This window comes from Lissotriton helveticus, chromosome 9 (assembly GCF_964261635.1).
Source record: "Lissotriton helveticus chromosome 9, aLisHel1.1, whole genome shotgun sequence".
Taxonomy (NCBI): Eukaryota; Metazoa; Chordata; class Amphibia; order Caudata; family Salamandridae; genus Lissotriton; species Lissotriton helveticus.
Window position 1 is genome coordinate 424,843,720 of NC_136070.1, and position 23,814 is coordinate 424,867,533.

The 23,814-nt window shown below is 45.5% G+C and overlaps 1 protein-coding gene across 4 annotated transcripts in view; it reads left to right on the forward strand.

Moving 5' to 3' along the window:
• TECPR2 (tectonin beta-propeller repeat containing 2) overlaps positions 1-23,814 on the forward strand; it is a 512,189-nt gene that overhangs the window by 307,793 nt on the left and 180,582 nt on the right. For all 4 annotated transcript variants that reach the window (XM_078660212.1, XM_078660215.1, XM_078660213.1 and 1 more), the window contains one exon: positions 14,553-14,694. In XM_078660212.1, the coding sequence (XP_078516338.1) occupies positions 14,553-14,694 (142 nt within the window). The remainder of the gene's footprint in view (positions 1-14,552; positions 14,695-23,814) is intronic.

Here is a 23,814-nt window from a genome sequence, read left to right on the forward strand (position 1 = left end):
CAGGTGGAAAAGAGTCCTGTATGAGTTTTATCTTGTTTGTAAAAAAGCAAGCAAGATCCGCCACCCAGGAATCTGAGGGCACCACTTCAGAAGCGATGGACCGAGGGGAGATAAATTCTCTAACTATAGTAAAAATCTCCCTGCAGGAGTTGGACGCCGCTTCTATCCTCCCTGCTAGGAAGGCTTTTTTTCCGAGGCGAATGTCCCGGTGGTAGGACTTAACCGCCGCCTTGTAGGTCAGCCTGTCCACACTATCATAGTGTGCCCGCCAGGCCCTTTCGGCTACCTTGCACTGCTGCCGCCTAGCCCGCAGTGCAGTGGTAAACCAGGGGGCCGATACCCGTTTCGATGTCAAGCGGGGGGGCAACACCGGTGCTAGATCGTTCAGCCTATCGGAGAGCCATGCTTGCAGCGACTCCAGATCTTGCTCCAGATCGCCCGAGAGAGGACAGGGATGATCAAGAGCGGCCTGAGCCAACAGCTCAGGGGTCACTCTATTAAATGCTCTAGACACTCGCCCCCGCTGCTGTGGGACAGAGATGGACACCCCGGCCGTGCCTCTGATCGCAAATTTGGCAAGCCAATGATCAGACCACAGCACCGGGAGAATCTCCTTCACCACAAGAGCGGATGTAGAGAAGACCTGGTCCAGAGTGTGCCCCTTGACATGCGTAGGCCCCTGCAGATAAGGGATAAGGCCCAGTGGTGTCATTGCTTCAGATAGCTTAATAGCAGCCGGGTCAGACGGATCATCCATCCGAAAGTTAAAATCCCCAGCTACTATGCAATGTTCTGCTTTCAGAGCTAGTCCCAGCAGAACCGAGTCGAGGTCTTCAAAGAACAAACCCGGCGGGCCGGGGGGACGATAAACTAGTAGTCCCTTTACTGATTGGTGCGGCGCTAAGGTAATCGTAAAAGAGAGGGACTCGGAGCCGCGGATATCCTCCGCAGGCAAAATAGTACACGCCGTGCCCTTCTTCACCATCAGTGCCACCCCTCCGCCTCTTCCTGTAACTCTGTCCTTCCTGAAGATGTTATAATCCGACGGAATTGCCGTCGCAACATCCGGGTTGGAGGACTCTCCCCACCAGGTCTCAGTCAACATAAGACAAAGAGGCTTCTCAGTATCGAGAAGCTCAAAGATGTCTTGCGCATGTCTGCTCGCAGATCTTGTATTCAACAGCATGCAGGAATACTCAACGGCAGCGATGTTACTATTGGGGGATGATGAAAGAGCACGATTAGGGCGCCAGCCACAGCAAGGGCAGCAAAACTTACCCTTGTGGCGGCCAGGAAAAACCGGACAGCAGCGACTCTGACAATGATTAAGAGAGCACAGCTCCTCGGGCGTGTAACGCACCAGTGACGCACCAAATGTGCACATGCCGGATGCCAGAGCCCCACCTGCCGACCCGACCGCCTCCGGGACGCTGACGGGCGCAGACGGGCAGGACTCTGGCTTGACTCCGGCGCGAGTCCGGCGCTCCCGCTGCGCGTCACCGCTGCGCGAATAGAGCGAGCATTAAATAGGGCTCACCTGAGGTCCAAATCAGCGCTAGAGCACTGAAACAAGTAGCACACTCGCCAATAGCCACCCCCAAGATGGCGACCAGGCGCCAAAACGAAGGTAAGACGAATCCGCTCAAAACGCGGTGGGGGGAACAATTTAAATGCAGGTGTGTGGGCACAGCAAGATGGAATTAAAAGCAGGGGAAAAATACAATTAAGAAAAACGAAAATACAAAAACGTTATTTTTTAAAACTAAGCAGCGCTGAAGATCACTATTCCAGCAGCATAGCGCACGTGCGTGCTATTACCTTTACCAAGGACGAGCAAAGAAAATGCTCACCTTAAATAGGGCTCACCTGAGGTCCAAATCAGCGCTAGAGCGCTGAAACAAGTGGCACACTCGCCAATAGCCACCCCCAAGATGGCGACCAGGCGCCAAAACGAAGGTAAGACGAATCCGCTCAAAACGCGGTGGGGGGAACAATTTAAATGCAGGTGTGTGGGCACAGCAAGATGGAATTAAAAGCAGGGGAAAAATACAATTAAGAAAAACGAAAATACAAAAACTGTATTTTTTAAAACTAAGCAGCGCTGAAGATCACTATTCCAGCAGCATAGCGCGCGTGCATGCTATTACCTTTACCAAGCAAATACAGAGGGAATATCACAAGACAGTCCCTGAGTAATTCAAGCTTTATATTCCAATATCCCGGCACTCAATTGTAACAATTTAGGTCCACATTTATTAAAGAATAAGACTTTTTCTGTGCTTAGATCCTAAACATTCATCCACAAGTAACAATGTTGGTTCTTATAAATAAGGGTATTTTATTAACACACATTAGTGAGCACAATCAGAAAAGGAAGAGGAGGACATATAAATACCAATTGTCCTGTATACTCTGTTTACCACCCTCTCCTGGCCAGTTTTCATCAGTGAAACTTGTATTACCTTTTGTCTGACTTAAAATAAAAATCTGATTGTGCTCACTAATGTATCCCAAAATTGTTTGGGATATAGTGCCGGGATATTGGAATATATTACCTCATAGGGTTCCTCTTATTCCCTCTCTTTCTGTCTCTGTCTCGCTCTGCTCTTACCTCTCTCCCTTCCGTTGTTCCCCTGAGAAGTGGATCCAAAAAAGAAAGGAACACTTTGGCTACAAATGTCATCTTTTTCTGATATTCTATTCCAGAGTGCAGCCTCGGGACGAAGAGCAAAAAAAGGTTCAAAATATGAAAAATTAAAGAACAAATAACTAAATAAAGCAAAACTGAGAGTTCGCAAAGTGGCCAGATTGGTTTTATTCACAACAACCACACACTTTAGTGCCACTTTACTGAGTTTGCCAGTGAAGTGCTACTTTGGTTTTCTCGTCTTTCTTTGAACAACATTGTTTTCACTGGGTGCAGAAGTGCACCATTCGTGGAGGTACTGCAATCCCTGGTTGATGCTTAAAGTGGAAAACATTCACTTTAATGAGATCCTTATCAGCTGTTCTCCTTGTTTTAGTGTAGAAAATGTGTACTGCGGCTATGTGTTCAGGGATGTGGTCTTTTTAAACCATACTGCTTACGTTTGGTAAGGATATAAGCAATGATCATTGAAACTGGTCCCTTCCTGCCCTGCAATCAGGTTCTTAACTTTTCAAGCAAAAGCACTCATTGATTTATGAATAATGAGTGTAAATGCATTAAGATAACCATGTTGTTCCTGCTTACATTTCATATGCTTAATTTACCTAATCTTGTATTCCCTATGAGTGTTTGTTATTTCCAGGATGTTGTTACTTTATTTTTCAGCCAGCATATTACTTGTGTTCCCTCCTTCATAACCTATTTCCCATTTTGTGGTTCTGCAATATCGCTATACACATGTCATCACTCCACTGCAAACAAAAAATCGAAAATAAAACAAAATTCTTTTTCAACACCAAGAACTCTAACGTTCTCAAATGCAAGACCAATTGCTTTACAAATATTTGGTTTAAACCATAGAATGGGTCACAGTACACAATCCCAAAACCATTCATCCTTCATTTGTCACCTTTCCCAACTGTAACAACTAGCAGAGCTCTCAAGTTTCCCTTTTCCGTGCGTGAGAAACCCAGCCAGTCCGGGATGTTCCTTTGAATTGTGGGACTTGTAGTCCTGGTTGTATAATAGGTTAAACAAAGACTATAAATCCCAGCATGCAACAAAAAAGTGGATGAATGAGCTACTGAGGCATGGAACCATATTCCTTCCTCCTGAACGTGTTGGCATGATTACTTCACGTGAATTACTGATAATAGTGCCTCTATTACGCTTAAGATGCATCAGGACATGGCAAATAGTGAGTAAGAAGGTTGTTAATTTACAGTTAAGATTGGAGAAGTGACATTGTAAAACATAAAATGGCTGGATGATTCTGTGATCAGTGCACAAAAACGTGTTTCGTGGCTCTTCCCCTCTAAAATGTCATACATAGTGAATAGAGACATCCATTATGGCAGAGTTGTGATGAGTCCCAGCATCTCCAGTGAGGTTAAGATGTCTGTCATTAAGTCAATCAATCATAACATTTATAAAGCGCACTACTTACCCGTGAGGGTCTCAAGGGCCTGGGAGGTGGGGAATGCCGCTACTGCTCTGTATTCGCCTTGTTAGAAACTTGTAAATGTCATCGACAGAAGGGGACAGGAGCCTGTTAACATTTAGATTGCTTGTAGTTAAAAATCGTCGTCCGTTGGCCTGTTCGGTGGTCTTTGTGAAATGAGACAGTGATGCAGTCCATTTCCCTGAGAGCTGGTGTCCATTTAATTAAAACACCGTCACTATTTCCATTGGTTTTTTTTCTGGGTGGCATTCACATTAGAAAGGTTAACAAATCACTGATCTTGAAGTCTGAACCAAGAGGCAGGTTAATGCACATCAGTGAGTACTCCTGATGGCACGCCTCAACTGCTGTGAAGAGCCTCAAGTTTATTTTAAAGAGATGCCAAACACAACTTAGCTTGCACAAGACAGCTCCAAAGTTCCGTAAAACTTAAAACATAATGAAGCAAAGGCAGGGTTTCACAAATTAAGAAATGCATTGTCAATGCCACCAGGTTTGGGTAAAATGTGTTAATGCATGCAGAGGTGGCACATTAGAGGAAGATTTTTGGGAGGGAGTTCGAGGAGTGGACAGCGAGGGCTATAGTTGTAAAGTAGTCCCCCACGTCCCTCAATGCAAAGACAGGGTGGCGCAGAAGGACACATTCAAGCAGCCAGTGGCACTAGGTGAGAGGTGAATACTCCACTGCACTGAGCCAAGAGGTGATTGGCAAAGTCTCAAACCAATGGCTGGAAGAGGATGGTTGAAGAATACCAGTGGTTAAAATTGGTGGACCCAAAGCTCACTGTGTGTACTGTAAGGAACAGTTCTTCAACAGGTCTAGACCAGGCCCCAAAAACGGCAAGAAGGATAAATGAAAATATTACACTGTGCGTTGCAATGCATTGCATGAACTTCGAGAAAATACATTCCAGATCGCTAATAGTTGATTCAATAGATGATCTTTTGTTGCAGCAAATGGAAGGACAACTGGAGGTTTTCATGATAAGATGGCTGAGCAAAGGGGCACATGCAAGGCTAATAAATGCTTCATATTCCACCAAGATTCATCCTGGATCAAAAACTTCTCTGAAAGCCACTGTAGCTCAGAGAGCAACTGGTGCCATTCACATGTAGTAGGCAACATGCTTTCACATTTCAATTGCTGTGTTCACCATTAGCTGAATTTTCTTTCATTGGTCTGATTGGCCGCAGAAAAATGTTGCTGTCAGCCATTACAGGACCTGGGGACTCAGTCCCTTGTCCTGAAGGGTTAAATAAAAATTAAAAAAACATAAGGAGGCAAGGTAGGGATACCTTGGCCCCCATGAGGGTGACCCAGAGGGATCCACCTAGGGCCAAAAACGAAACGAAACCTGCACATTTTGCTTCAATCACGCTGGACTCCATAATAATTGTGACCGGCCCCACATTCAGCACTAATAGGCCCTGGTGTGCACACACCTAAGGCCGAAATCATCCAAAAAAGGGGAGGAGGCCACACTGCCCCTCTCCTTGAGCCCTCACAGTGCCTGGAGAGTACACCTCACTGGGCCGAAATAATAAAAAAAAGATGTGGGGGCTGGGTGGTCCACCTCCCCGAGCCATCACAGGCCCAGTGGAGCCCACCCCAGGGTCAAAATCATCCAAAAAAGGGGAGGGGGGTCACATGGGCCCCGGCTCCGAGCCATCACAGACCCCGGGGAGCCCACCTGGGCCAATGTATTATCAAAAGGGGACGGGGCCCCTGTCCCTAAGCCTGGGACCGCCACACTAATTATGTCCTGAGATGCCCACCCCTGGGGCACAGTGATTTTTGTCCTGCACGTGCGCGAGCAGCGAAACCTGTGTTAGCTCCCCTTTGGTGGGAACATTTTTGAATCTCCTGCCATGCTGAGACAAGCACAGAGTCTGCTCCCAGTGGGCGGGAGCTTAAAAAATGCTCCTACCATCTGTGAGCAGACTTTTGGTCTGCTTCCCTGCCCGCAGTGGTGCGGCTGGGAAACAGATGAACAGATTGTTCCCGCCTGTTGGGAGCAGTATAAATAGCTGCTCCCTGTAGGTAGGAATGATGCTGGCTCCCTCAGCATGCAGGGAATCGACTGGTGCTTTGAGGGCCCTGGGGCTCCCTCTTCACCCACCAGCGTTGTGAATGGGGGTTGCCCTGGGTCGGCACAAGGACACCTACCTTGCAATAATGCGTCAACGGGGTATGCGGTCACAGGTAGCCGAAAATGGGGCTTGGCCCCCCTCCCTTTTAAGACAAGTAGTGACCCTGGGGGATAGGATCCCCAGGGCCTAAAGAGACTCAGGAAGGAGGGGCACTGCCCTCTACCCTTTTTTGTAATTTTAGGTCACAGGGGTGGACTTTCCTGGGCCTATAATGATTAGAGGAGAGGACCATTCCCCTTTTAATAAATATATACAGGATGGGATCTCCAGGACCATAATAGGCTCGGGGTTGAGGGACACATGGCCCTCCTCCCCTATTAAATTAAAAAACTGCCCTGATGGATGGGGTTCCTTGGGCCTAAAGAGGCTCAGGGAGGGGGGGGGGCCTTGCAGCCTTCCTTCCCTTTAAGATGTGTTATGGTACGTTAACTTATTGAGCGAGCGAATACCCGGAGGTGTCTTGGTGCTGAGACTAAAAGTATGCCTTGGGGATCAAGATTTAGTTCTGTAACAGCCAGGTTTTAAGAAGCATTCTAAAGGAGGATAGCTAACTTTCTGACCTAATATGTATTGGGAGCGTATTCCATAGTTTGGCTGTACCATAACCAATGTTTCGCCCCCTCCCCCAACTGGAGGTGCGAATCTTGGGAACCATCATGAGCCTAGCATCAGTAGAGCGTAGCTGTTTACCAGGATGATACCAATGAAAAACGCTTTTTTAGGAATGCGGGACCCATGTTGTTAAAGGCTTTATACGCTAAGCATAGCGTCTTAAACTTTACGCAACTTGTTTCAGGAAGCCAGTGGAGTTTCCGAATTTCCTTAGAAATGGACTCATATTCAGGCCACTTCAATAGGAGTTGCCGCTGCATTTTGTACCATCTGCAGCTTTTTTAGATGTTGTTTCTGCATATTCAGTCCACTGCAGTAGTCTAGTTTTGATAGCACAAGGGCAGTCACAACCATCCTCCCAGACTTGGTAGGAATGTATTGAAGAACCTTCTTCAGTTTCTTGATCAAATGAAAGGCCGCAGAAACAATAGCATTAGTTTGCTGTGAGTACGATAGCTTATTATCAATCAGTACCCCTTGGTTTTTGACCTTTGCTGCCGGTTTTGGTAGTTCTTCCATTTCAATAGGCCACCATAAGTCGTCCCATTTAGGTTGAAGGTTACCAAAAATCACTATCACAGTTTTATCCGAATTAAGCTTAAGGCAATTCTTGCTCATCCAGCCAGATATTTATGGCCTTGGGGCATGGCGTACCCAGGGCCTAATGAGGCTCATGGAGAAGGGAGCTGCACCTTCCTATTTTTTCTCATATTTTACTCCGGATGGGGTCCCTGTGGCCCAAAGACAAACCTTATGCTGCGCATGACAAGGGTGATGCACAGTATTGGGTTTTGCAGCTTGCTGGGAATTTGGCTGCAGGCCATGCCCTGTGACCAACCCCCTCCTGCACACGACCTTTGCCTGGTGGATGATGGTGGGGTGGGGGTCTGGCTTTATGAGGGTAATAAACTATTGCTGTATACATAAAAAGAAAAACCTAAAAATTCACTGAAAAAAGCAAAAGTTAATGTTATAGTTAGGTGTGATAAAAAGATCTGTTTTTTTTTTTAAAAACGTTTGAAATTCACTTAAAAAATGCAGGTGAATAGGTAATTGAAAACATTAGCGTTTTGAGCTAAAAAGAAAATAAACACAGAAATTCACCAGTTATAGTTAGCAGAGTGCCTCTGCCATGCACTGCTTTTGACCTCGTCTATTACATCACTCATGACATGTTTTGTGACATCATTTATGACATCACTGATGACATCGCAAATTATCTAATTGATGACCTCACTGATTACTTCATCCAAGCTTCTTTTGCACACTTTGCTCTATAAACTAGTATGGCATCAGAGGCCTGAAAGTAAGTACAAAACAGCTGGGAATAATAGGAAGTATCATTAATACCATCACAAATAAAACTCGCTTGGGTGTAGCAACCATGGATTATGTGCATCATCAACTCTATACCATATACTTCACCGATAGGCTAGTTTACATTAATAAAGAACCACAGGTATATAACTATAATGTTACTTTAACCTTTGTGTTTTTTCTGTAAATTCCTATGGTTTTAGTTTTTTTTAACAAAAACAGATCTTAATCCCTATTAACTATAACGTTACTTTAATCTTTTGTTTTTATATATATATATATGAGTGTGTATGTTCATAGAATATGTTGCTGTAGATATACATGCTCTGCATAATCTAGGTACCTAGTGTTGGGTCAGGATGTTTTTGTTTTTCTTTGAAGAAGTCTGAGTCACAAGACTTGTTGTTACTCCACCCATTGTCCACTATGCAGCAGCGGACTTGTTGCACCTCAGATTGTTTTCTTCCACCATCAGGCTTGGGCAAGGCTCCCCTCAACGCTGAAGTGAGACACCACAGACTGGTTAATCTTTTAGAAGCTGTTTGAGGTCTTGGATACAAAACAAAAGAAACCCAGACACTGGCAGGATTCTTAACAAATCTCCGGCTCTAGGACTCATGCGGATCTCGAAGAAATGCTAGCTGAGCTTCGAGGAAGAACTAGACCTTGACCCCCTGATGCCACCTACTCCCAACAGAGTTAGGGCCTCAACCATTAGCCCACACTCTTTCCACCCTTGCCCGCAACACCACCACCATCACCACCACTTCCCCTGTGCTGCCTTCCCCCTGATCCGAATTACACTGATTCAGATCGCGACTGTCCCGATTACACTCAGGACTGCTATGACGAGCCCTTTAGACCCTGCAAGGGAGATGATCCGGGGGGGTCTATGTAGTCGAGCCCCAAGATGATCCTTACCTCGAACCCTGCCTTGCCAAACCATCACCGTCTGACAACATTACTGCTTAACGTGTGGCGAACCAGCAGGCTGTTCACACCATCAGGCAAAGCCGCATACAATGTAGGTCGAGGTCGACGTTTTAGTTGAAACCTTGTCCAAGACAGACCGCATGGTGCATTACCTTCTAATGCTTAAGGGTGTGCTCAGGTTGGCTGCGGTCAGCTTCAAGAAGCCAGTGAAGGCTAGAATGTTCACACCTAAAGTAGAAAAAAAAGCATAGGCCAGTGCCCGATGACCTTGCTTATATTTGTATAAATCACCCCAGAGTTGCTTTTAGTGCACACTGCCAGGAAGAGGGCGTCCACGTACACAACAGGGATGCCAGCCTCTTGATAAAGAACCCAAGTGGATTGGTGCGGCAGGGAAGTGGGTGGCGCGTGGTGCAGACACAATCACCCATTAGCAGATTGCAAACTCAGTGAACCTTCCCTCTAGTTAAACAATTACAACCACTGGAAGGAGATGGAGGAGCTGGTGAAGCACTTCCCAGAGGTGCACCACAAATGCGGGCAGAAGCTAGTTGCTGAAGATAATGCCATCATTAATCCCAACATTAGATGCATCATGGATGGGGCAAACACTGCAGAGAGAGGCTCGAACACCAGCATCCTCTTCTATATGTGGGCCTGGCTCAGGATGTCAGGGTTTAGACCGTAGGTCCAGCAGTACCTATTGAATGTCCCTTTTGATGCCAAGAGACTCTTTGGCCCCCAGGTGGACCAGATTTTCGAGAAAATCAAAAGGACATTGACATTCTCAAGTCCGTGGGTGCCCCGCAACCTGTTCCCAGATCTGCCTTATGTAGGCAGCAAAACAGGAGGGATGCGAAAATCGCAGTCTCAAGCCAGAGACCCCCATACCAACAACACTTTTAGGGCCTCTAGCAAACCAAGAGTTTCTAGTGTGTGCCTGTAGAGTGAAAAGGTTTGGAAAGGTTCGAGGTGGCTCCTCCAGAGGCTTCTCCGCTAGAATGCAGTGACTCCCCAGCCCTCTCATTTGACATTTGTTGGGGAAAAGACTGAGGTACTTCTTCCCTCAGTTGAAGGCTATCACCTCAGACCAGTGGCTCTTCTCCATGGTGTGAGTAGGGTACTGCCACACATTCCACACATCCCTTGCAACATCCCACCTCCTAGACGAAGAGGTCCAAGCACTCCTTGCAAATGACATTATCAAATCAGGACCTGCCCGATAACGCAGGAAGGGAGTGTATTCCCCACACTTCCTGATGCCCAAAAAGTACGGCTCTGCCAAGCTGAATCTCGATGTCTGACCTTTGAACAGGTTCAATCTTTCCTAACATTTTCACATGGCCACCATGCAAGGCATGATCCTGTTGCTCCACCAAGGTGACTTTGTCAGCTCTGGAGCTGAAAGGCACGTAATTTCACATCCTGATCCACCCTGCACCTGTACCTCGATTTATGGTAAGTGGACAAACACAACCAGTTCAGGGTGTTACCTTTTGCAGTCACTACGGCACCAGGGGTGTTTACAGTGTGCCGATCATCAGCAGGTAAGCCTCACAGTGGATCGGTGATCTGACCATGCGCCAGGGCTCCTCCTACGCTCACTCCGTATTCCACCACGTTAGTCCTCCCCAGCGCGTTTTTCACTCCTCCACGCCCCCACGCTAGCCCTCCCCTTCCTCCTCCACAGGACTGCCGAACCCCATCTACTGCCGCCTCCTTGTACAGCACCTGTTCTCCGTTTCTGCGCCACATTGTCTTCCTCCCTCCCTCCCTAACATGTAAGTACACTGCGCTGCTCCCTTACCCTTTGGTCTCTCCTCCCCCCCCCTCATGCCCACCACTAGCACGATTGGCCCACACATGCAACCAGCGACTTCGCAACTTCTTGCCCTGGTAACCCTCCGGCCTCTGGCGCACTGGCAATCACCACAGGCCCAGCAAGCCTCCTCTGCTGCCTCCTCAACTTCTCGTCAGCTCCTCTTCTTCTATCCCTGGCCGCCACGTGTGCCTCGTTCACACTTACTTCTGGCACCCTTGTCATCACCATCCAGCCCCATGGCACCCCACCCACCGTCCAACCTAGGTACCTCACTTACTATCCTGCTCATCTGACCTGGCCCCTCTTCCCCCTGTTGACGCTGTCACTCACTGCTACAGTTCCTGCTTGCTCATTCACTGCCTCCTCCCCGCTTGCCTTCCCTCCTTGGCTGACACCCCTTCCTGCTGTACCCCAGAATTTTTCCTCACTGCTTAGTCTTCTTCCCATCCATCCCCTCCAGTAGACCCACCAGGACACTAGCCTAGCCCCCTCCTCCTCTCCCTCACCCGCCTGCCGCTATGCCTTAGCATCACTGCTTCACCTCCTTTTCCTGGAATGGCCATCGCTCTGTCTGCCTAGCCACACCTCCTCCTTGCCCCTCCCTGGCCCTCACTCTGCCTTTTCCTCTCTTAAACAGCACCTTTAAAAATGGCAACCCGGTCCTGATGGTGATCCTAACTTGAGAGGATCGAAACGCTGTTGACCGATCATACAGCGCAACTCACGACGCACCCTCAACTTTGGTTCACAGTTACATGTCTTCCAGTCATTGAAGAGGAACCATTGTTTTTGTATATAATTTTCTTCACTTTGTCACCTTGCGTGCCTCGCTGTTTCCACTTGTCACTTGCGCCGTCACTCTTTTTCACAAGCACTACATGCACAAAGCCCCCTTGGGTTGCCTTTGCATTTCATGCCCACAGTGCTGTTATAACTGTCCTGTATGAACTGTGAAATTTTTTTAATATATGATGTCATGAGCACTTTTGAATAAAAACTGGTAGTCTCTCCTTTCTTTGCTACCTTGTAATGTTGTGTACATACCTGTGTATCTGCCTTTTTTCATTGAATCCGGTTGAGACATTGTTGTTTAAAAACGTATACTTACCCAGATCTCAATCCGGTCTATGGGTTATACTCCTGTTGTTCTTTACTACTGTCATCAGCAGGAACGCATCTGAGCAAAAAATGGCATACATGTCTTTCTGTACTTGTACGATTGACTCATCAAGAGCAGTAGCAAACGTTAAATCCTAGAACACACTCAGTCAGCAGGGTTCCTACTTCACAGCCTAGGTTTCACCGTCAATGAGAAAAAGTTGCACTTTAAACTGAAGGCAATCAAGTCCTTCCTGGGTTCTGTGTTAAAAAAAGTAGCAGAGGAAGAATACCCCAAGGAACCGAGGGTGATGGCATACCAACAGCTGCTGCTTCTTTTGCCAACAGGCACACTGTCCCATCAATGTCTGAACATTGATTAAACTGTTCGGGATCGGGGGTTCATGCATAATGATTGTGCCAGACACCAGATTACATATGCACCCTTCTCCAGGAGTGCTATTCGAAGCAATGGGCACAAGCGTAAAGGCATTCAGAGGATTTAGCATTGGTAACAATCAAGGCTCATCATTCTCTCTGCTTTAGTGGAAGAGCAACCACCTGTTGTTCATGAGAGCCTTTCTAGGCACCCTTCCGCAGGTGTCCATCATGACAGACACATCTATTGCGGGGTGGGGTGCTCACCTCTGCCAGGTAATTGTCTAAGGCACCTGAAAGGCTCAGTACCTGGGGAGTCACATAGGCTACCTGCCTATGCTAGTCATTGTACTAGCCTTCAGAGCTTTCTTCAAGCTAATTTTGTGCAAGACTGTTATACTAAAGATGGACAATATGACTGACTGCAATGTACTACATCCAGATATGAGGGGAAACCTACTTCATCCAGCTCTCTACACTGGCTCAGGAGATTTGATACTGGGCAACCCGCAACAAAGTTCACCTGTTAATGGAGTATTTGCTAGGAGTGGAGAACAACTTTGCAGATCTGCCTAGGAGGACACACCAACACATCCACAAGTGGAAACTCCATCCCAAAGTCCTTCACAAGTTCTTTCAACAGTGGGGAACACCAACCATGGACCTGTTTGCCGCTTCAGAAAACGTGAAATTCCAAAACTTCACCACCAGATACCCTTACCCACAATCCATTGGCAATGCACTGTGGGTGAACTGGTCAGGGATGTTTGCCTATGCTTTTACGCCTCTCTTGCTCATCCCATATGTAGTGGGAAGGATTATATTTAGAGATAATGTGGCCGCAATTCATTCTCCATAGGTTTCATTTATGCGACTTTGATTCCATTTGGCAGCAATAGGGAGAGAAAAATGTCAAACAGAGTTTCCGTATATGATTGCATTACAGATAACACACCCAAAAGTTTTAAATAATGATGAAGAATTGTTTGTACATTTAATTACAATTTTTGTCTCATCCACCTGCTTCCACACCTTCCACATGCTCCAAAAGATCTTCAGATGGATCTCAATCAGCACAAGGAAAACGGTCACGCAAACCCTCGTCACCAGCTGGCTGAACTACGGAAATGCACTCTCTGCTGGAATCAGCACACAATCCCTCAAGAGACTACAGACCATACCGAATGCAGCAGCCAGACTCACCCTCAACCTTCCCAAACGGATCCGCATCACCCCCTGCCTCCAAACCTCCACTGGCTCCCCGTCCAGAAGAGATGCCAGTTCAAGATGCTGATCCACGCCTACAAAGTCCTCCACAACCAGGGTCCAGCAAACCTCAACCACCACCTGAACTTCCACCAGACAACTGAGCTCCGCCTCCCTCACACTGTTGCACGTGCCCTGCATTCGCCAAAGCCACAGCGGATGTCGTTCCTTCTTCTACCTCGCCACCAGGTTCCGGGACGACTTCCCCTTCCACCTGCGGCCATCACTCTCACTCACAGACTTCAGAAAGGAATTCAAGACTTTGCTCTTCGACTAAGACCTGCGAGACCTCAGCGCCTGGATACCCCCATGGCCGATTAGCCACGCTCTATAAGTAGTGATTGATTAATTGATTTGTGACAAAGTGAAAATAAACTTTGCGCAATTATGCAACAAAGCATTCCAATCAGACAAACACCCAGTAAGTCTAAAATACATTATCCAAAGAAAAGGTAGGACTGGAATGACTGTGAAATGTTAAAAAATGAGAGGGAAGCCACATAATTGAATATATACAATGAACTGCATGTTCTGATTAATATCATTCAATACATTGTAAAATATAAATAATGTTTATACAGTCACATGTTCATATGTGTAAATTAGTAGGGAGATGTAAGTAACACACTATGAAATGACTCCGGAGAAGGACTGCACTATGTTTTGACCAAGTCTGTGAGGGTGAAACGTGTCAACAGGCAGTGTTTTCCATTACTTGTTCCATAAAACAATTGCTAATTACAGGGTAACCACTCACATGCCGACTGTTTCTTTGGAAGAAATCAAAGATGTGTTGAAGAAAATGCTTGTGTGTTGACTTACGTTAATAATGTTTTATAATTGGTTTTCTTTCTTTTCATTTACAGCGAAAGACAGGGTTTACAGCCAGTGTGCATAACTCTAGGGGATCAGCAGACAGTCTGGACCCTGGATAATGAAGGCAATCTCTGGTTCAGAACTGGTGTCACGTCTAAGAAACCACAGGGAGATGATGACCATTGGTGGCAAGTAGGCACTTTCCCTTATTTTTTGATAATGTTGTACTGCCTGACAGTTATAGTGTTTGTGCATGGGTGTATTAGTCTAGCTTCATATTTGAGTGCTGCACTGGACCGCAAATCAGGCACTTCTTAAATAATCCTCTTCTGCTGATAAGTCGTTTTACAGTTGGCTAAACTTCACACTTGATAAATGATAGGAGATAGGTGTTGATATACACGTGAAGTTTAAGTCCTGCTTTTAACAGTCAACAGTGAAAGTGGTAATTTGCTACTTTACGTGCCTCTTGTATAATCACACTTTTGGGCCCTTTTCATCTACCAAAGTGCAGCTCTATTTCATGAGGGGAAAAAATTCTCTCTAACAGTATACATACACTTAGGCTTCACAGAGCACCATAGTTCTAAAAGCTACAGAGTTTATTCTTCAAGACCTGGAGTTCATGTTTGTTTGATATTTAGTGCAGATGCCTATTTTCGTCTGCCAGAAGATATCAACTAACTGTAGTACCCACTTATTAAATAGATATAATGTTACTGGCACACATACATTGAAGAAGCATTTAGAAACTAAAAGGTCTCTGTCTCCAGATATCCCAGTGATAGAGTTGAGTGGTGTTGTGCTTACTGCTGACTGCTCTGTCTCTTGAAGGTGAAGAGCATGGCTTCTAAAAGGGCTAACTTCCTTTCTTTTTTCTAAGCTTTATAAACATAGTACCAATACAATGGGTAATAGAAAGAACATTTAGTTACAAAGATTCAAAATAATAAAAGTACTGTAGTAAGAACTAGAGGAACGGTAGCACTTATTGTATTTAGACACTAATGTACGTTTGGTTGCCAGTGGTTGTTCATTGTTATAATATCTTTTGTCGTCATTTCATGACCTTTTCTTCTGTTTAAAAACTGTGTGTTTTAACATCTCATTGTTTTGAGGAACTGGGCTGCTTCAAGAAGTTACCATTGTAAAGTTATCAGTTGTGGCCAATTCCTTATTCTATAATATTGTCATTGCATTAATTTGTATAGGTAGAAGCAAACACATAATGCAAGACTGGTCAAATACATCAATTGGGTTTACGCCAAACTGGGTTGCTTCAGAGCCACTGTACATTGCTCTGTTGAACTTCTGACTCTCTGCTCTGCTTCCTGCCCACTGGGGACCATTCTTACCTTAGAGACGAATCTGAACATTGTTTGATTTCAGATGGTTCCATAACAGTAAAGCAGAATCTCACACTGAGACTCAACTGTTAATGAGTTTAGAGTCCCAGGTTTGTGTCAAATTGTTAATATTACATTTGATTTGGAAAGCTCTTTGTGCTTTTGCCGACAGACGTCTTGTGCTATCTTTGAATGGGTTTGACATATGCAAACCAGTGGAATGTGTGTGGGGCGAAGTTCTAGTCTGGAATGGAAAGGAGCTGCGAGGAGAAGAGAGGCATTTGAATGTCAGGGACATTTTCTCCTGTAAAATAAAAGATTCTTCAATGCACCCATCTGGTCGCCTTGATCATTCCCATCTGGTCACTGTCATAATTTTAGAGTATATTACACAGCAGGTGGAGTAGTGTCTCAACATCGCATTAAGGTGAGCCATTGCCTCCAATTGGATGTTAAGGGTCATTGGGTTTAAGGGCCCCAAATTAGCTAACTTCTAGTGTTGGGTGCCCCAGTGCACTTCTAGCCTATTTTGTCTATGCCTAATGGCTATCGTCAGTGTGAAGTCAATCTGCCCTGGTGGAAGCCTAGTGGAAAGAGTTGATTTTTAGCCTGTCCAGTGTTTTTCCTCCCACCACCGTAACTTTGTGCATGTAAGAGTTTTGATAAAGTGTCCACTCTTTTAAACAGTGAAGGCATGGTGCATTGTAAATATTACTTTGATGGCGAGATAACGACCATCGATACCTGTGGGTTTTAATGCGGCACAAGGGTTAAATAGCGGACTCGTGAGACTGTCTTGTTCATTATACAGTCCAAGCATGTTCGAACATTTCTAAAGCGAGTCGGTAGTGTCAGTGGCCTTGCGGCAGCCTTTGTAGTACCTCTCACATGCTGAACCTTGCCCCTCACTTACCCAATGTTTCCTCATCCAGGCTGCGTGTAATGTGTCAAGCCATCCTAGTCCTAGGATGCACGTTCAGGAAGAAGCTGGCACTAGCACAAGAAGAGTAGGATAGCTAAATGAGTTCTATCCCTTCAAGGATTCAAATTGTAGTTGAGTATATACCTGCCGTTACTAATCATGTGGCTGAGTCTTTATCGCATTTGATACCAAAGGTGATGGACAATTCTGTGGAATGTAGTGTGGTGGAAGACGGCCACACATGTGTGAGATTGAAGCCAGCATCATTTCAGAGTCTGAGTGGAGAAATGGGGTAAAGGAGGGTAAGGTCCTACAAGAGGTGTTAGCTTGTGTCAGTAAAGGATGGAAGAGGGGTGATGGCACTGAGGAATGCAGAACACTTTGGTTTCTAAAGGATGAATTAACTGAATAATTGGGTCTGTTATACGGAGGATGCAGGTTGGTTCTACTCACATCCCTCTGGGAAGGGTTGAATAATTTAGCATGATGGGCCCCAGGTTATGTCAAAGACTAAGGAAATATTAAGATTATTTTATTGGTGGCCTTGAATGGATCTTTGTGTGGCAAGAGCTATGAAAGACTATATAGGCGGTGTTCTTGTCTAAAGTCTTAAAAATCCGTGTTCAACCCATGGTCATCAGAGAGTTACTGTGGACTTCTTCAAGTGGCACTACTTTGAATATTTTAGGTCCTGTTGACAATAGAGGAAGGCAAGTGTATGTTGATGTGATCTTGGATAAGTTTTCAATGTGCCAGATGGGTGTTTAATGAGTAGGACGGAGTACTTAAGAAGGCTGTTCCAGAGGGAAGGTTTACCTACCACCATTTTGATAGATAATGGTGTACAATTGTTTTCAAGACAGATGGAGTAGTTTCTGAAGGATGAGATAAAACAAAAAAAAGTGTGCTTTGTACCATCCCAAGCCTAACGGTATTATGGAATGCTTTAATAGCGTGGTGAGGAGACCATTCAGTTATCCAAGGAGAATGGGAAATGTTAAAAAGAGGAAGTAGATAGAAGGGTCAAGGTATATAGATTAAATCCACATTCTGTCCCTACAAAAACACCATTTGAACTGGTTAGAGGAAAGAAGACTAACAGCTAGATTCATCATTCAAAAATCAGCTCGCAAAGGGCCAGATTCTCAGAATCTGGCCCTTTGCGAGCGCAATTTTTGCATTTGGGATTCATCATCCCAAATGCAAAAATCGCTATTTGCCAAATCGCATATTTGCGATGAATTGCATTTAAGGAATCTCTATTTGAGATTCCTTAAATGCAATTCATTAACTAATTTTAAATTGCGAATTCGCAATTTTTGGTCGCTATTTACAACGAAGTCTGACTTCATGGTAAATAGCGAAAAAATAGAAAAAAGCACTTTAGTGCATTTTTCTCAGTTGCATGTTACACACACACATGTCCTTTGGACATGTGTGTGCGCAACACCTGTGTAAATTTGCATTTCAGGGGTGCTACAGGGTGTCCTTTGGACACTCCTGGCACCCTTGAAATCGCATCCTTATTTGTGATTAGCAAATTGCTAATCGCAAATAAGGAATAACTCCCCATTCATTCCTATGGGCCTTTAGGAATGAATGGGGAGTTATTCCTTATTTGCGATTAGCAATTTGCTAATCGCAAATAAGGAAGATGTAGGAATCGCAATATTTTTTGCAATTCCTACATGAATCCCGTTTTGCAAGTCCTTAATAGCGATTCCTTATGAATCGCTATTAAAGACTCGCAAAACGGGTCTTTGATGTATCTAGCTGTAATTCCCTTATTTCAACATCGTGGCTGAATGAGAAGTGTATTATCGTGAATGGGACAGACCTGGAATGGAAGAAGGGAAAAATATCTAAAGGAAGGCATGGAGTAATGTTAAATAAACTATTAAAAGAATGAAAGTGGAAGTTGGTGAATTGTTTCGGATTAAGAGTCCTACAACCACTAAATAGGAATTCAAGGTTTCAAAACCCATTAAAGTGACTGAATTGTACAAAAATGCAGTAAAGACAGAAAACTAATGAGTGTGGAATCTAAATAGACTTATGTTCAAGTATGGGTAGTACTGTGATGAGTAAGTGTGATAGGAAAAGAATGCTGAGGAAGCTAATAAGAGGAATGGACATAATGAAAGGGTCCATGTACAAGGAGGTCTGTGGAGAAGTAAAAGAGCCAGTAAACCCCCTAAATGTTATGATGATTATACAATGTATATACATGTCTCTATTATGCTTCTGTTGATTTCTGCACGTAGTTATTTTTGTTTGAGGGCAACCTTTACATGTTATTTTCAATTCGTTGCAATTGTATCTTAAAGGTGACCATGTGATTTATGGTGTTAAACCATCTATCTTCTTGTGCTTTGTCACATTTTAGAATGTCTCCTTAGGGGTGAATGTTTTGTTGGTCTTGTACAGAGGGAAATGTGTGGTTTCTTCGATTGGGTTTGCCATATGCAAACCAGTAGCATGTGAGTGGGGATCGAAGATCAGAAATGAAATGTAAGGGATCTAGGAGGGAGGGAGGGAGGAAGGGAGGGAGAGAGAGACAGTTTGACCTCTAAGGCGATGGATGGTTGGGACAGTTTCTCCTGAAAAATACAAGCTTTTTCCCAGAGGAGATTCTCAGTAGGGAAGGTCTAAGGATTCCATGATTGGTCAGTATTTGTTTTTGATTAGGCGTGCGATTGCCCCGGGGGGGGGGGGTGTCTAGGTGCTGAGTTTACAGAGAGACTACCTAAGACTGCCCCTGGTTACACAAAAAAATAGCCAAAATCAGTTTCACTTCTTCAATTTTGGGAAAGGGAGTTACATTTTTATCACTAACTGGTATGCAAAAGATCTGCTTCTTTGCCTCATCTTCTTTGTCTCTGGTATTTGTAATAAGTATGCTGAGGAGGAGCGCATAATGGTGATGTGGTTTGAGGGTGTGAGTGGCGTCTGCGGGAGTATTACATAGGAGAGGGGTCTTCACAGCTCTCAATATAAGCGTGTGAAAAATGCGCTATGTGTAAGTGGTTGTGTCTAGGTGGTTGTTCAAAGTGGGTGTGGAGCCTATTTCCCTTTGCCTAACTAGTGTTAGCTATGGTTTTGCCTGTTACATGTTAGGTTCTATTATATTTCTTGTAATCTCCAAGTGTAAGTTGTCAGTCGAAGATTATTTGTTAGGAACTGTTAATATGGTTGTTCAGACACCTTTTTAGGTCAAAGCCTGCGTTGCAGCGCATGCTCTGCTGCAGGCGAGAGTTCTTGTAAACAAGAAGGGGCATGAAACCACGCCGCTTCTGCCATTGGCCGGGCTCGCGAAACGGAGGCCTGCCATTGGACAATGCCCCTGTCCGGATGATTTGTCCGGCTGTGATCCCTCCTTTTCAGGACTCCGTGACCTGACTTCTGGTGTCGCAAACCGATTTCCAGAAACGTTGCTATGGCAACGATGAGGCCGGTCACGGAGTCCTGGAGGGGAGGGATTCAGTAGCTGTTTCGGCCCCTTTTTTTTGTGCGCATTTTTGCAGTCATTCCTGCGCGAGGTAGGGGAGAGGCGGTGCTGGTTTTTCTTGATGTTGCATAATCAGAAATGTCCTTTACCCCCTTTCTTTTTTTAAACAAAACAGGCCTATCTCCATGAACCCACCTGCCCCAACATCAGTCCCGGCCACGTTCTGCGGGGAACCACGTAGCTTGGCCCGTTGGGAGTTCCTTTCCTGGCCTCGCAGCGCGCTGCGGGCCTCCACTGGAGCAGGAGAGCGATGTGCACTGCGCCCCGCCTAGGCTGCTCCTGGGCCGTGTGGTGAATTGAAGAGGTGGCACCAGTGCTGCAGACGAGCGTGCCAGAGAGGGCAGAAGTGACACTGCAGCCATGCTTGGTGGGGCGGCACCTACTGCTGCAGACGAGGAGACTTGCAGCCACCGGACTGGGCGAACATAGCAGCGTGGGCCTCGGGAGCTGCTGGGAGTGCCGGGGGAATCCGGGGTGCCTGGCTCCAGCATGCACGGCAAGGCTGGGTGCATTCTTGGGCCTCTCACTCTGACGGTCCTCGTGGCGGCATGGGTCAGTACTGGCCTCCCCACCAGTGTAGCGGGGTGGCTTTGGTCACTCTCTGTCTATGCTGCACAGGCCTCCGGTGTGTAACAACACGCACACATAGGTCTCTGCCGGCATAGAACCTATGCGGCTTTATGTGCGGCCTTACGCTCCTTTATTTATATCCTCAGACAGTGCCTGCCCCAAGGAGTGCTACAGGTGGCAACAGTGTGATATAGAGGCCGGATGGCTCTCTAGAGATGCTATATGTTCTCCTCCCTTCCAGCTCCACAACTTGAACCCACTCCGTGCCTTCACGCACCTGTTGACCAATCTAGCTTTCTTGAAGTCTTATAGACTTATAGACATATTTGACCTACCACAGGTTGTAATTTAAGTTGGGAGCATGCAATGTTGTCCTGAATGTGCGTCATCCCAATGCACTCCACTGACACTTTCCAGTGTGCTCATTCTCAGAAAGTGCCAACAGTGGTGGGGAAGCCCGACTGGAGCCTCCAACTACACGATTAGATTGCACGTTCAACACTCCACATAACTGATTCATGCAAGAATAGCTTATCCAGTCCAGGTTGTTGCTGTGCTGTCTGTGACAAGTAGATTTTATAAGGGTGTAAACAGGAATACAAAACCTGTGAGCCATGAGATTTTTGCCCGAAATGTAGTAGTGTCTGCCTAAGTTTCTTGGTATGTGCCATCCTGCTTTTACTTTATTGAAAATAAGGTTGGTATTATTGTCGACAGTTTCTTGTAAAGTGTCTTATATAAAACTCAAAAATCACTTGATAAGGATATAGGACCTTTTCAAGATGGTCACATTTGTGACCTAACCCTAGCTTCTAAGAAGCTACTCTTCCATGACGGATGCCACTATTGTCGGTTTGTATATAGTACAGGTAAATACACATTTCAATGTGCATCTAATAACATCTGCCATGGGTAACCCTTCTCGCCAAGCTTCTGCTTCAAGATAATTATTCCGATGTTGATCTAAAAATGTTGACCCGACCTTCCCAATCCAAGATGGCCGCCAAAGGAGGGTGGTAGAACGGGTGCTTTAGAGGTCCACATCTCATGTTGGCAGACCCCAGTTTCAGTGAAGCGTCTTCCGGGTTTTTTTTCTCAGTAACTTTATTGAGCGTCGCCCGCTCACACTGCGGGTCGGAAAGGGTGTGTGTTGGTTGTAGAATGGAGACGGTGGAGCAGGGATAGCAGCGTTCTCGCCCCCCAGCCAGCCAGCGCCATGGGGCAGTAGCACAGCTCTGCGGCCAGCATGAAGTACAACGAGAAGGAGCTGCTGTCCTTGTCCAAGCAGCCGGCAGAAAAGGCTGACGAACTACTCATGAAGGGGCCCAAGAAGGGCAGCGGTAGGTCAGCTAGCATATCCACCTCTCGCAGCATCTGCTTGAGTGACAAACACATCAGGAGGGGTACTTTAAGATGCCATCAACACCTAATGCGTTATGTGTGATGTCTGATGGTGTTGGAAGTATTTGGGCATAGCTAACAAATTTCCCAGGTCCATAAGTGACGTGCTGCTTCAATCCAGCTTTTTTCCTTTTAATTCTGGTACTTGTAGTCCTATTTTATCATGGAATAAATTAAACCAGTCCCAATATTCAAAGAAAAAACCTGGACCTGCGAAACTTGGCTGAGCTTTTTGGGGTACTGATGAAAAAGTGTTGAAGTGTGCACCAAATGACAAGCACCACTGTGATCCCCAGGGGATACAAGGTTCCGTCGCATATACTGCTTTGAGGGAATAATCAGGTGACAGTTGATGCGGTGGCATTGAAGGGGAGGGTTTATGTTGTGTGGGGTGGAAGTGTGACCACCCCAAAAGAGACTGCAGCGTAAAAATGTCAAATGAGAAGTGGGCAGCGTGATGCACAAAGGAATGACGAACATGCTACTGTCGCGGTACCCGATACCGAGGATGCACTGTATGAGTCCGAAAGATGATAGACACTGATGGTATATCACATTAAGAGGAGGGTGTCCTATGGTTAGGGCTCTGACGAACAATTATGGCGAAGCACTGTTTGGGAGAAGGGTAGCATGTTGAGGGATTTATGTGGAGGATTTGTATAATTAAGGGTTTCACTGATGTGTTGATAATAGGCACAGCCAGCAAAAAACATGAGGGTACTGTGGGTTACTGGATGTTTGGATAGTTCTGGATTATCTAGTGACCAGTCAGCACTGTGGGGTGTCTAATAATGATGAGATGGCACTGGGTGTACCAGATGAAATAAAGAGTTGATAGTAATGTTCATCACAAAGTTATGAGAGGCATTGCTTGGGTTCTGCATGAGTGGTTCTCCATGCCACTAAGTAAGGGTGACGCCACGGGGGCATGAAATGATTAGTGGGCGGTATGAGTCGCCAAAGAATGAGAGGGGTTTGTGATGAAGGACAGTGGGGTATTTGTCGGGTGACATTCTGAAGGGGAATTCTTGAGTAACAAGCATTTGCAATGCAATAGGTCTCGCATTTGCGAGAGTTTAACCTATTAGCATTGTAAATGACAATGACTTTTATTTATGTTTTAAAAACCAACACATAATAAAAGGCATTGCCATTTACAATGCCAATAGCTCAAACTCTAACAACTGCGAGACCTATTGCATTGCAAATGCTTGTTATTCTGTGATATTGCACTCCTCTTCTTGGTTTAGGGTGTCCTTACAGAGGACGTAAATGCATGAAACTTAAGTGATGAATAAAGACGCTTGCGATCTTCGGTTCCTATGTCTGCATGGACAGCTGTGATTTGTCATTTGCACACTTATATTTATTATTAATACTTTATTGTTTATAATTTGGATCGATGTTTGAAGCAGGGACTTTCAAGCGCTGGATCCTGAAACACCCCCTAACCCACGGTACCGTCATGTTCGCCCAGGTTGCTGGGACTCGTGTACTTCACACTGCGGTAGGGAAGATAAAAGTCCGTTTCCTGTCTCCTTCCTAGCGACTTCCTGCCCGTCATC